Source organism: Saccopteryx bilineata, chromosome 7 (assembly GCF_036850765.1).
Source record: "Saccopteryx bilineata isolate mSacBil1 chromosome 7, mSacBil1_pri_phased_curated, whole genome shotgun sequence".
In the NCBI taxonomy this organism is placed as follows: Eukaryota; Metazoa; Chordata; class Mammalia; order Chiroptera; family Emballonuridae; genus Saccopteryx; species Saccopteryx bilineata.
In genome coordinates this window covers 7869034-7881359 of record NC_089496.1, presented here as the reverse complement: position 1 = coordinate 7881359, position 12326 = coordinate 7869034, and the positions used below count along the sequence as shown (strand labels likewise).

The 12326-nt window shown below is 34.6% G+C and overlaps 1 protein-coding gene across 2 annotated transcripts in view; it reads right to left on the bottom strand.

The window, feature by feature from the left end:
- Positions 1-10016: 10016 nt before the first annotated feature.
- Positions 10017-12326, bottom strand: part of HGF (hepatocyte growth factor) — a 74356-nt gene continuing 72046 nt past the window's right edge. For both annotated transcript variants that reach the window (XM_066239857.1, XM_066239856.1), the window contains exon 18: positions 10017-10616. In XM_066239857.1, coding sequence (XP_066095954.1) covers positions 10440-10616 — 177 coding nt within the window. In that variant the 3' untranslated portion in view covers positions 10017-10439. The remainder of the gene's footprint in view (positions 10617-12326) is intronic.

Genomic DNA, 12326 nt, shown 5'->3' with positions numbered 1-12326 from the left:
AGGTAGGAAGAAAAGGCACCCTTCCTTTAAGAATACTTCCCGGGAGCTCCCTGGCCACAACCCAGCCAAACCTAGCTTAACGAGTAGCTGGCGAATATGGAATCTTAAGTTCCATGTGTCCAGCTAAATATTGGGGATTCTATTAGTAAGGCAGAAGTGAAAAATGGATTCGAGGGAACACTAGCAAACTCTATAATAGCGGTTATTTACTTTTATAAAGAAAAAATTTTAAGCCTTCTTTTATCCTTCTTCCCAACTATAGAGGCAACCCTCCCCCAGGGATTTGTTCCAAGACCCAAGACCCCCAGTCTGAAACCATGGTTAATACAGAACCCTATACATGCTATGTTTTATCCTATACATACATACCTATGATCAAGTGTAATGCCTTTCCATCTTAACTAAGCCCTTACTTACCATTGCACTGTGGCTATAACTTTTGCACAGATTTCTAGCACAAATTTATTTTTCTTTCTTCAAAATTTTGTTGATAGAAAATTTGTTCTTACCATGCACCTTAGCAACCTCAGCATACAATTTATTTCCTGACTAAATTGAGAAATTTCACTTTTTCACTTAAAGGAGGCACTATACAGCTTCTCTTTGGCATATGTTGATTATCAGCATCACTACTCCTTTGTTTGGGTCTTTATTAAGTGAGATAAGGGTAACTTGAACACAAGCAGTACAATATGATGGCAGCCAATCTGATAATTGAGATGGCTACTAATGATGAGTAGGTTAGCATATACAGAGTGAAGACACTGGACAAAAGGATGAGTCATGTCCTGGGTGGGATGGAGCAGGATCATGTGAGACTTCATCATGCTATTCCAAATGGTACACCATTTAAAACTTATAAATTGTTTATTTCTGTAATTTTCCTTTTAATATTTTCAGACCACATTTGACTTTGGCTAAGTGGAAAATGAAAGCTCAGATTAGGGGGACTACAGTATTCAGAATTGTTCCTATTTTTGAAGAAAAACACCTCCTATACAGCTCTCTTCCTTGTGTAGTAGGTGTAGATGGAAAGATGGAAAGTAACAAGATAATACTATTATAATTCTTAGAGGACGTATTGATATAATTTTCTCACTCACCTAGAGATAATGGAATTTTCCTTTTTTTTTTTTTGACAGAGACAGAGAGTCAGAGAGACGGACAGATAGAGACAGACAGAGAGGAAGGAAGAGAGATGAGAAGCATCAATTCTTCACTGTGGCACTTTAGTTGTTCAATGATTGCTTTCTCATATGTGCCTTGACCAGAAGGCTACAGCAGAGTGAGTGACCCCTTGCTCAAGCCAACAAACTTGGGCTCAAGCCAGTGACTTTTGGCCTCAAGCTAGCAATCATGAGGTCATGTCTCCGATTTCATGCTCAACTGGTGAGCTCGGAGTCTCGAACCTGAGTCCTCTGCTTCCCAGTCTGATGTTCTATCCACTGTGCCACCGCCTGGTCAGGCTGTAATTTTACTTAAATGAGAGGCTCAGGCTACATAAAAGGATAAGTGGGTATTAGGTATCTGTAAGGGGTTTCCATAAGTATTTCTAGTATCTAGAGTAAGGATAGAAATATTTGTTAATGAATTTTACTTCCTCCAAATTCTCTTAAATTTATTTTCTACTGTTTTCATCTGATTATAGTCCTGAAATTTTACTTTTTAATATAAGTTGGGGAAAAATAGGTTTGCAATTGTTCATATAGAAGAAAATACAATAATTAATAAATAATCGTGTGAGATAAACTCTGTGTTTCATGGACTCGCAAATGTAAAGCTTCTTTCCCCACCCTGTACAAATAAATGGCTGTGACTAAGAAGGAAAGAGGCTAATAAATAATGCTTCAGATCTTTTTGTTGACTTTACTTCTGGGGACATGTAAACACCTCCAGAAAACTTTTTCCAAATTTCCTCCAGGGTTTTTTGGGTTTATTTCTTCTTTTTTCCTATTTTTTTAAAAATAATCTTTCCTTGTTTTTTTTCTCCTTACTTTCTCCATTAACTTTCTAAAGCTGGAAATTACAGCAGATGAGGGGATAGTATAAAGGCTAGTAAGACAAAAAAATAATTAGGTTACTTTGTCTTTCTTTTAACTTTAGGTAGTAAATAGTATCACCTTTGTATCTTTTGTTTTTCTTCTTTTCCAAGTGAGAGGAGGGAAAATAGAGATACAGATTAGTATGTGCCCCACTGGGATCCACCCAGCAACCCCCTTACGGGGCCAATACTTTACCCATCTGGAGCCATTCTTAGCACCTGAGGCAGAGACTCCATGGAGCCATCCCCAGTGCCCAGGGATGATGCACTCGAACCAGCCAAGCCATGGCTGTGGGGAGAGAACAGAGAGAGAGAGAGAAAGGGAGGGGAGGAGAGGAACGGGTGGAGAAGCAGATGATCTCCTCTCCTGTGTGCCCTGACCAGTAATCAAATCTGGGACATCCAGATGCCTGGCCGACATTTCAGGACTGAGCCAATCAGCCAGGGTCTATCACCTTTATATCTTGATTTTATAATTTTGCTTTCATATTAATGATATGATATGAGAGACAAAGCAGATGGTACACATATGTCAAAAAATATGCCTTAACTCCTCCTAAATGTTCAAGTTTTACTCAAATTGGGTATAAAAGAATAAACCCAGTAAAAAATTTTGGGAAAAATTGCCAAATGGAAAGATTGTAAGGAGATGTTTTAGTAGAGAAGAAAAAATATTATAATTTATAAAAGACAATAAAAATCCTAAACTATGTAGTTGCCACTGTCTCCCATTCAAAGAAAGTGTAATCAAGTTTACCTGGACTGCATTTAGCAGAACTCTAGTGTCTCCAAATTTTTAAGGGGTTCTTAGTATAGAAAATTTGAAGACTATGCCATACCATGCTCCCTCACAGAGCTTCAAAATACACATGCACATCCAGGTCCTTGACAAGTCTACAGCAAAGTGACCTATGCAAAGCGCCTCGGCATTTTTAAAACTTATTCAAGCCCTGAACATGTTGTTTTTCTCAGCACAATATTATTTTTTTATTTTTTTGACACAGAGAGAGAGAATCAGAGACAAGGACAGATAGGGATGGACAGACAGGAGAGAGATGAGAAGCATCAATTCTTTGTTGTGGCTCTTTAGCGGTTCAATGATTGCTTTCTCATATGTGCCTTGGCACGGAGGTTACAGCAGACTGAGTGAGCCCTTGCTCAAGCTAGTGAGTTTGGGCTCAAGCTAGTGACTATGGCTTCATGTCTATGATCTCACACTCAAGCCAATGACCCCACACTCAAGCTGGTAAGCCTGTACTCAAATCGGATGAGCCTGCGCTCAAACCAACAACCTCGGGGTTTCAAACCTTGTCCTCCCTGTCTCAGTTTGACGCTCTATCCACTGTGCAACCGCCTGGTCAATCTTAGCACAATTTTTAAGTATTTGAAAATTCTGTTCTTCAAGAAACCAATTTGGTCCTAGCTCTCGTAAGTCATCAAGGACATATTTTCTATTTTAATATGTCCATAGTGATAGATTCTATGAGCTTTCTTATTCATTTATATATTTTGTAGCCTTCAGAGAATTATGAAGTTCTGTTTGGTACCTAAACTATCTGACTCAAATATTAATCTCAATTTTTCCCAAATTCTTACTCTTTTAACCAGAACAATTTGCAAATTTTCTCTCATAATGGCTTTTAGAACCAAGAAAAAAAAAGATTCTAAATTACACATGTAACTTATCATCTCTAACTTAAAAATCCTTTGTCACTTTTATAATTCCATAATGTCAAATTTCTACTTATTAAATTATTTGTTATTTTTATAGTATATAAAGTCTTTGTTTTAGAGTATTGTCATATATTCTAATCTAAACTATTACTGCCTTTGAATTTTAAACACTTAAAATTCAGAGGTCTGAAAACTGAACAATATCTTTGTAAAGCTTTAGAAACACATGAAAAAAATAATATGAAAATCCATCTGTTTTTTCTCCATTTGATTTCATTGCAACATGTTACCCAAGGTGACTTCTCTCAGTTCAGAAAAGTCCTCAAATGAAAACCTTTTGCTAATTGAGTAACAATATTGTGAAACTTCTCAATGCACAGCAGATGGCATATTTGCACAGTAATGAGTGGACATTTGTTGACTCAGAATATTTTTTGAGATAATTGATATGACTTTTCCCCTTAGTGCTATGACATCAACACTTCATGTAAGCTCAGATGGAAAATGTTCACCAACATAATTAAAACTATATTAGCTGGTGTGAAGTAAAGACCTGTATCAATTAACAAACTAAAATCTAATTTTTCATGTTTATTTTTAATTACATTTATAAATTTGTATAAATGCATAATCTTTTTGAGATTAATACTTTCTGTTTCCTAGCTGCATGTTCTAGTGTATGCAATACAATAAACCACTTTAGAAAGTCCCACTTAATTCTAATCTAAATAACACAATTAAATACAAACTCCTAAAATCCTTAACCCTCAGTAAAAGTTGCCCAATGTCTTCAAATATTACAAATCTCTAAATTATACTGATAAACCTTCAAAAATGATGATAGATTATAGGATATTTATAAAATATAGGTTATCATTATGTGTGAAGTACTATGCAAAATAAAGAATATATAAATATTAACAAGGCATTGCTGGTATGTCCAGGGGCTTAAACGGGGTGGAGGTAAACCGCACAGTGAATACAAAGCAGAACACAACAAACCTCGTGTAGTCACCAGCAAACTGTTATAAGAAGCGAGCAGGAAGCTTTACTAAAACCCTGCAGTGAGCCGAGAAAGGAATGCTCCTTAGCTGAAGATGCTGAAGACTGATTCACAGGGAAAATTACATATTTGAAAGTTTCGAGGAGTTAAAGGAAAAAAAGCCTGATGTTCCCAGGGACTGTTTGAATGCAGGCATGACATTTAAATGTGAAGTAATGTTCCAAATGATGAAAAAAAGTGATGAGTGTTCAGGAGCATTTGGGAGAAATGAGGTCCCAAAGTTAGTTTGAAGTTAGATAATATGTTAGATTGATACCTTTTGTTTTGTTTCATGTTTTTTACTTTTTTTAAACTCTTCTATAATCTCACACTCTTTCAAATTATATAAAGTAGGTGTCTTTCTTTTACCCAGTATTTTCTATCTTGCTTCGATGTGTTTTAGGTGATAACATATGCTTCATAGTTCTGTACATTTGCGCAATTTACTACAAATACTATTTTTATCTTGAAGTTACTTTTAAATTTCAGCTTTCCTGAAAAACACATGCAATGGAGAAATTTGTAAATGTAAGGTGCAAAAGAAAAATAGAATGTCAAGAATAAGATTTTTAATCTGAATTTTACATGAAAGGGTTGCACTTTGGTGAAGTTCTATAGATTGTATAGATGGGAAACGGTGCTTGTGCAGGGAAAAGAATGAAAAAGAATGATGAGAAAATCCTGGACTAAAACACTGAGAAAGTGCAAACCAAGGAGATTCTATTCAGAATACTCACAAATGGTGACTAATTAAAACATACAATTTGTAAGAGTAAATAAATAACCTTTATTAAGAAACAAAAAAAAAATATTGTCCAAGTTTTATTTTCCAGATAGCAGATATTTACACTGTTCACTCTCTCAGTTCATAGAGAATCCTGTTCAAATGCTACCTCTTAAAGCTTTCCTGGACTAGTCTAGCTAAAAAATAGAATATAGGTTTAGACCAGGGGTCTCAAACTCAACTCAGCATGTGGGCCGCAGAGCAAGATCACAGCCATTCGGCGGGCAGCATTAGGTCTACAAAAGGCAACTGTTATGCAACACTTTTCTCACTGCAGTTGAAAACAAAAAAAAATCAGTACAACAAGCACAATCGTACATGCAGTATACTCAGTGTCACAAAATGACCAGAAACTGTAGTTCACATCACAACTGCTGTTAACTAAGCTAATATCTAGCTAGGATGCTAGAGAAATAAAAAATACAAGTAGGCCTCTAGGCTTACTTAATTTTATCCAAAATATTTTGAACTTCGTGGATTAGTCTGCAGGCCGCACAAAATTGTTCGGCGGGCCGCATGCGGCCCGTGGGCCGCGAGTTTGAGACCCCTGGTTTAGATTGAAATGGAGTTCTAGAAAGAAAAGGGAAATCTAAATTTTGTATGAATATTTGAAATATTCTAATACCAGAAATTAACACCAAAAATCAATAAATGCATATATTCTGCTTGGATTAAAATCATTAAGAAGATCAGATATTTTATCATGGGATCTAGAATTAGGTATATTAATCATTACTTGAGATAAATATCTATCCTAGAAAATTAAGAGCAACTCTTTTGGGGAAGAGGCAATATAGCTCAACTTGAAATGTGTAACAGAGCTCTTTTTGGTTTGATCAACTGATAGTTCTTTCAATTTTGCTTCCGATTGTAATTCAATGAGTCCATTTGGTTCATATTTATTCTGAGTTTAATGCACATTTTAAAGATATACTCCAAATTGATTAACTGAATCATTTATAATTGCTTTTGAAATATTTAGTGATCTGGTAAAGAAACTTAATGTTCGTTTCCAGTGGTTGTCAACCTGGTCCCTACCACCCACTAGTTGGCGTTCCAGCTTTCATGGTGGGCGGTAGCAGAGCAACCAAAGTATAAATAAAAAGATAGATTTAACTATAGTAAGTTGTTTTATAAAGATTTATTCTGCCAAATTTAGCAAAAATCTGACATAAAGTACTTGGTAAGTAATTATTATTATATGCTTTAACTTGCTGTAACTCTGCTTTATAAATTTTATAAAGTAAAGTTACTTCCCTACTTTATAAATCACCATTACTGTGGAACCAGTGGGCATTTAGAAAATTTTACTACTAACAGAGATACAAAAGTGGGCAGTAGGCCTGACCAGGTGGTGGCTCAGTGGATAGAGCATCGAACTGGAATGCGGAAGACCTAGGTTCGAGACCCTGAGGTTGCCAGCTTGAGCGCAGGCTCATCTGGTTTGAGCAAACCTCACCAGCTTGAACCCAAGGTCACTGGCTCAAGCAAGGGGTTACTGGGTCTGCTGAAGGCCCGAGGTCAAGACACATATGAGAAAGCAATCAATGAACAACTAAGGTGTTGCAATGCGCAACGAAAAACTAATGATTGATGTTTCTCATCTCTTCGGTCCTGTCTGTTTGTCCCTGTCTATCCCTCTCTCTGACTCTCTCTGTCTCTGTAAAAAAAAAAAAAAAAAAAAAAAAAAAAAAGTGGGTGGTAGTTATAAAAAGGTTGACTACCCCTGGTTTATGACAAAATTTTTTGTATATTAGCAAATTACATCATAGCACCATTCTAAAAAATGTGAACAATGACTATATTTCACAGTGGGGGAATTTGAAGTCCATAGAGATTAATGGTTATTGAAGACCACTGATATTGCCATGGATAGCGGTTGGAATAAAACAACAACTTTTGTCTTAGTTCTATGACATTTCTTGCAACAAATTGTATGTTATTTCTGTCAAGAAAATCATTGTTGTTTTCTGCATTAAACCCCTAGAGCATATTTAAATACAATCATATATATAATTATAATAAGACAAAGGGAGGATTTTGTAAAATATTTTATTAATATTAATAATAACAATAATATAATCAAGGTTATAAAAATAACAACTTTATTAACTACAGAAACTTCATATACAAGTCATAAGCACAGTGTTCCCTCTCTGGGTAAGCATCCTGCTACAGCACTGAGTAGGCAGCTTATCAATTTCCTGTTTACACACAACACACGCGGTCATAACACTACAGTATTCCCCTTTCAGTTCCTAAGAACAGAAACTTTCTGTGCAAATGGAAATTAACCTACGTAAAATTACACTGTCAAGACATATAAGGTCCAGAGAATTTTTGTGTGTGTATGTGTTTATATTAGTCAATTCTCAATTCAGAACTTAGTTGAACACTGAAAGGAAACTTTCAATTGGACTTTTTTGTAAAAAGTAATTTATTCATACAAAGACTATGTCTTTTTATTCAAATCAAATTAATTTTTGAGTGAGTTTGTCTATATATAAGGGTATAATTTTATGAAAGCAGTCAATTTTGGTACTTCAGTAAATCAATTTAAAGTTTTTAGTATGAGAGTTTATTAGAATTATTTACATCATGATCTCTATTTTGCAAAACCAGTATTTCTTTAAAAAAATTATGCTTCAAAACAAGAGAATGCCTGACAGTATTTCTTTCACTTGACAGTGGTCCCTCCCCCCCAGAGAATGTTGTGGCTATAACATTCACTTTGTACAGTACCATTGGTACCAACAGGAAATATTCACAGGAATAAGTGAAATATAATTTTGCTATCACATATCATTATTATTATTATTTTTCTTGCCTTCCAGTGTCTCACATTGCCCAGTTTGAAACACTAAGTTAGCAAGGAAAAGCCTGTTAATACTAGAGACTGATTCAATATACACCGTGCTACTGAGGACCTGCCCACAGTAAACAGGTAAAAGTCATTACATATTTTACAATAAAATTAAAGAAGTATACAAAAGAATTATCATCCCTTCTGCACAGCAGAGGCATTATGACAAATATTTTAATTTTACATTACTATTCCTGGTAGACATAAGAAAATGTCCATAATTACAACAACATATAACCATTATTCAAACAGCCAAAACAAAAATAGCATTGAAAACTTCTCATTTAAAAGACAGTTTTGTCCATGACTCAAAGTTTAATGAATTTTTGGATAAACTAGATTTTTAATTTTTGTAGTTTTTTAAGAAAAGAATGCCCTGGCAATAATATTTTTCACTAGAGAAAAAGACATGATCATACCCTGTCCTACCACCTAAAACAACACAAATATTGCTCATCTGGCTTTTATTATCGATTCAACATATCTTCTCCTTTACAAAGGAAAGTTTCCAAAGGGAGAACTTGTTTGTACACCGTATCTGATAGTTTCTTGGTGGTGTTGTTTTTACCCTTTAATAAAATCTTTGGCCTAAATAAAGATTATTCTAGAGAAACTAAATTGAATAAGTGGATTTGAATCTTTCAAATAATTGTTTTTAAAGATCTTTTGTAGAAGAAGATTTTGTAGAAATTCAGAAACTATCCTATTATTCTTTATATCATTTCTTTACAATTAGCTAATCACAACACAGTAATATTATAATTTAGTTATAATCATACAGAACATAAAATTTGAATAAATATGTCCCATGGCATAAAGAAAGATCTACGTAAAATGAAGTAAGATAAAATGAAGATATCTTGATAAAATATCTCTTTCAGCAGATTCAACTCTACTTTTCAAAAATGAATTGAATACAGAGTTTAGACAAGTCATTTTATTTCATTTTTTCCTTTACTGGAATAAAGTTTTATTAGGCTAAAAGAATTCCAGGTGGAAAAAAAGTATTTTTATTTTTTTCTTCAATAGGTACTTGAAAGCATAATTTGAAAAGGAACTATTTGCAAGTCTTTGGAGATATGGAAATTTTCCTCTGAAATAATTTTTAAAAATTAAAGAGGGTAAGCTTGAAGCCAACCCCAGCAAGTGAACTTAAGTACATTTTAAAGACCAAAATACGTTTACATTTCAATTTATCTAATAATTTTTAAAAAATTTAGGAAAATAAATCTAAAAATATTTTGCATTAAATAGTGGCCCTAAATTTGGAGGAAAGAAATGATACTGATACACATATTACCCTCTTCCCTTTAAGAATTAGAAACTAGGCCCTGGCTGGTTGGCTCAGTGGTAGAGCATCAGCCTGGTGTGCAGGAGTCCCGGGTTTGATTCCTGGCCAGGGCACACAGGAGAAGCGCCCATCTGCTTCTCCACCCCTCCCCCTCTCCTTCCTCTCTGTCTCTCTCTTCCCCTCCCGCAGCCAAAGCTCCATTGGAGCAAAGTTTGCCCGGGCCCTGGGGATGGCTCTGTGGCCTCTCCCTCAGGCGCTAGAATGGCTCTGATTGCGGCAGAGTGACGCCCCAGATGGGCAGAGCATCGCCCCCTGGTGGGCGTGCCAGGTGGATCCCGGTCGGGCGCATGCGGGAGTCTGTCTGTCTCTCCCCTTTTCCAGCTTCAGAAAAATACAAAAAAAAAAAAAAGAAACTAACATTGAAAAGCAGTGTAGAGATTAATTGACTTTTCCATTAAATCATTTATCATCCAGCAATTATACCTTTGCATTTTTTAAATCCATTCAAGTATCTTCAGGAGATATGTTACTACACTTACATGTACCTTAATTCAGTTCAACATTTACAAAATAACACTGATGAACAAAACAACAGAAAACACGCATAAATATTAATGAGTATCTTAACAAACATGACACTCAAGTAGTTGTTTTAGGATTGTTTTAAGTGACATTATAATTTCATGTTCTCTGAATCTTCATGTAAAAGATGTATTGATGAAGCTTCAGACACAGTTACATCAGCTACAACTGTGGTACCTTATAAGTTAATATAATTTTATGTATCCATTTTGCATAATATGCTACTCGGACAAAAATACCAGGTCGATTTGCAATGGCACATCCACGACCAGGAACAATGACACCAAGAACCATTCTCATTTTATGTTGTTCGCAAACAAGTGGGCCACCATAATCCCCCTAGGGAAAGACATGCAACAACAAATTATTAGTTTACAAAGAAAAATAAATAACTAATTAATATTTTTCATATAGATTGGTGTCTCAAAGGTACATATATTTAAAAAGAGAATAATTGCAACTCAAATATACCATTGGTTAGCTTTTCATTGACTTGACCAGGCAAGACTGAGAAAAGGGGAAAGTTGTCTTTTTTGAATGGATACTAACACGTACCCACTGACAGCTACTTAAGAGGGTAGATTTTATATTTATTTTGATTCTCATCTGATGTTCAAAGTATGTTTGATATAGAAAATTTGGAAAATGTAGAAAACTCCAAGTACAAAGAAAACCCACCTGTAATCATACAGGTTTAATAATTAAACTGCATTAAATTTTCTCTTATTTCTGATCTTGTTCTTTCCTTACTCCAATCCTACCTTTAATATGGTCTTAACAAATGAAATAAAAACATGTGAGTTGATAAAAATAATTCCATTTACTGTTAAAATAACTTTTCCAGGTAAAGGAGGAATGTTTTTGCACTTGCTGTTGGCAGTAGTAGTTAATATAGTTATACGGGGGTCCTCGGGTTACGACAAACTCGACATACAACATTTCAGGTTTATCATACTCACTCTCATAAACACTTAAAAAAATTGAGACATGATTGTTTTGGTTTACGCTGTTAGAATCGTTTTTTTATACTCCTTTTTTTTTCATTTTTCTGTTAATACAGTACAGTGTCCAGTACATTATATTATGTCCCTTTCCTTTTTCTGTGACTTAGTTGTGTTTTATGTTCTAGATTATGATTTTACCACTGTGTTAGGATAGGTAAGTGACTTAGGCTAGGGTGTGTTTTGACTTACACCAAAATCCAGGTTACATAACTGTCATAGGAATGGAACTGTGTTGTAACCTGTGTCATAACTCCCATATTTATATTTTCTGCCCCTCATTGTGAAAAAAACCCTGTGATTTTATGGCATTTTTTTTGTATAGTAACCTTGTTATATATTGTTGTATATAATCATTACAAATGTGTTGCATCGTTTTCATGCACCATGTAGCCTCCTAAAATAGTGCAGACTGGCTTTTGAGTGTTTGGGATTATTTTAATTCCATCATAACAGTGATGTGATAAAATAAAACTAAACTACTACAAAATCTAGTTCTTTAATACAAGTGGAAAGAAGAGAGCTAGCAACATTCTTTGATGAGGAAAATCAAAGCAGGAATAAAGTATAATGTAAAACAATAAAGAAAAATAGTTTATTCTACAAAACTTCATATAAATTATGCCACATGCGTTGATAAGTTTGATTTTTAAATAAAAGCCCAGGTAATTACTGTTATGACTCTTCAAAGCAATTCACTTTGGGAAACTTTTATTAAATGTGATGCTATTGCTACTATGCAAACATTTGGGAAATTTATTTTTTAAGTATTTAGATTTCAGTGGTTTCAGTAATTTTATTGCCCTTTTAAAAAAATAACGTCAAAAAATATATTCTGGAGAATAAATGCATTTTTGAGAAGTGGTAGAATCAATTTGAAGTCATCTTGTCTATATGAATAAAATAATAAGTATGTGATAATGTGATCAATACTTTATGCCAATGTTAGGAATCTAAGAATACATAGGTGGTAAGCCAGAGTACAGGCTACTCCTGGAGAGCAGTTGTCAAAGCATTTTTGGCAATGGCAGTAGGGCTGCGGTAAGTG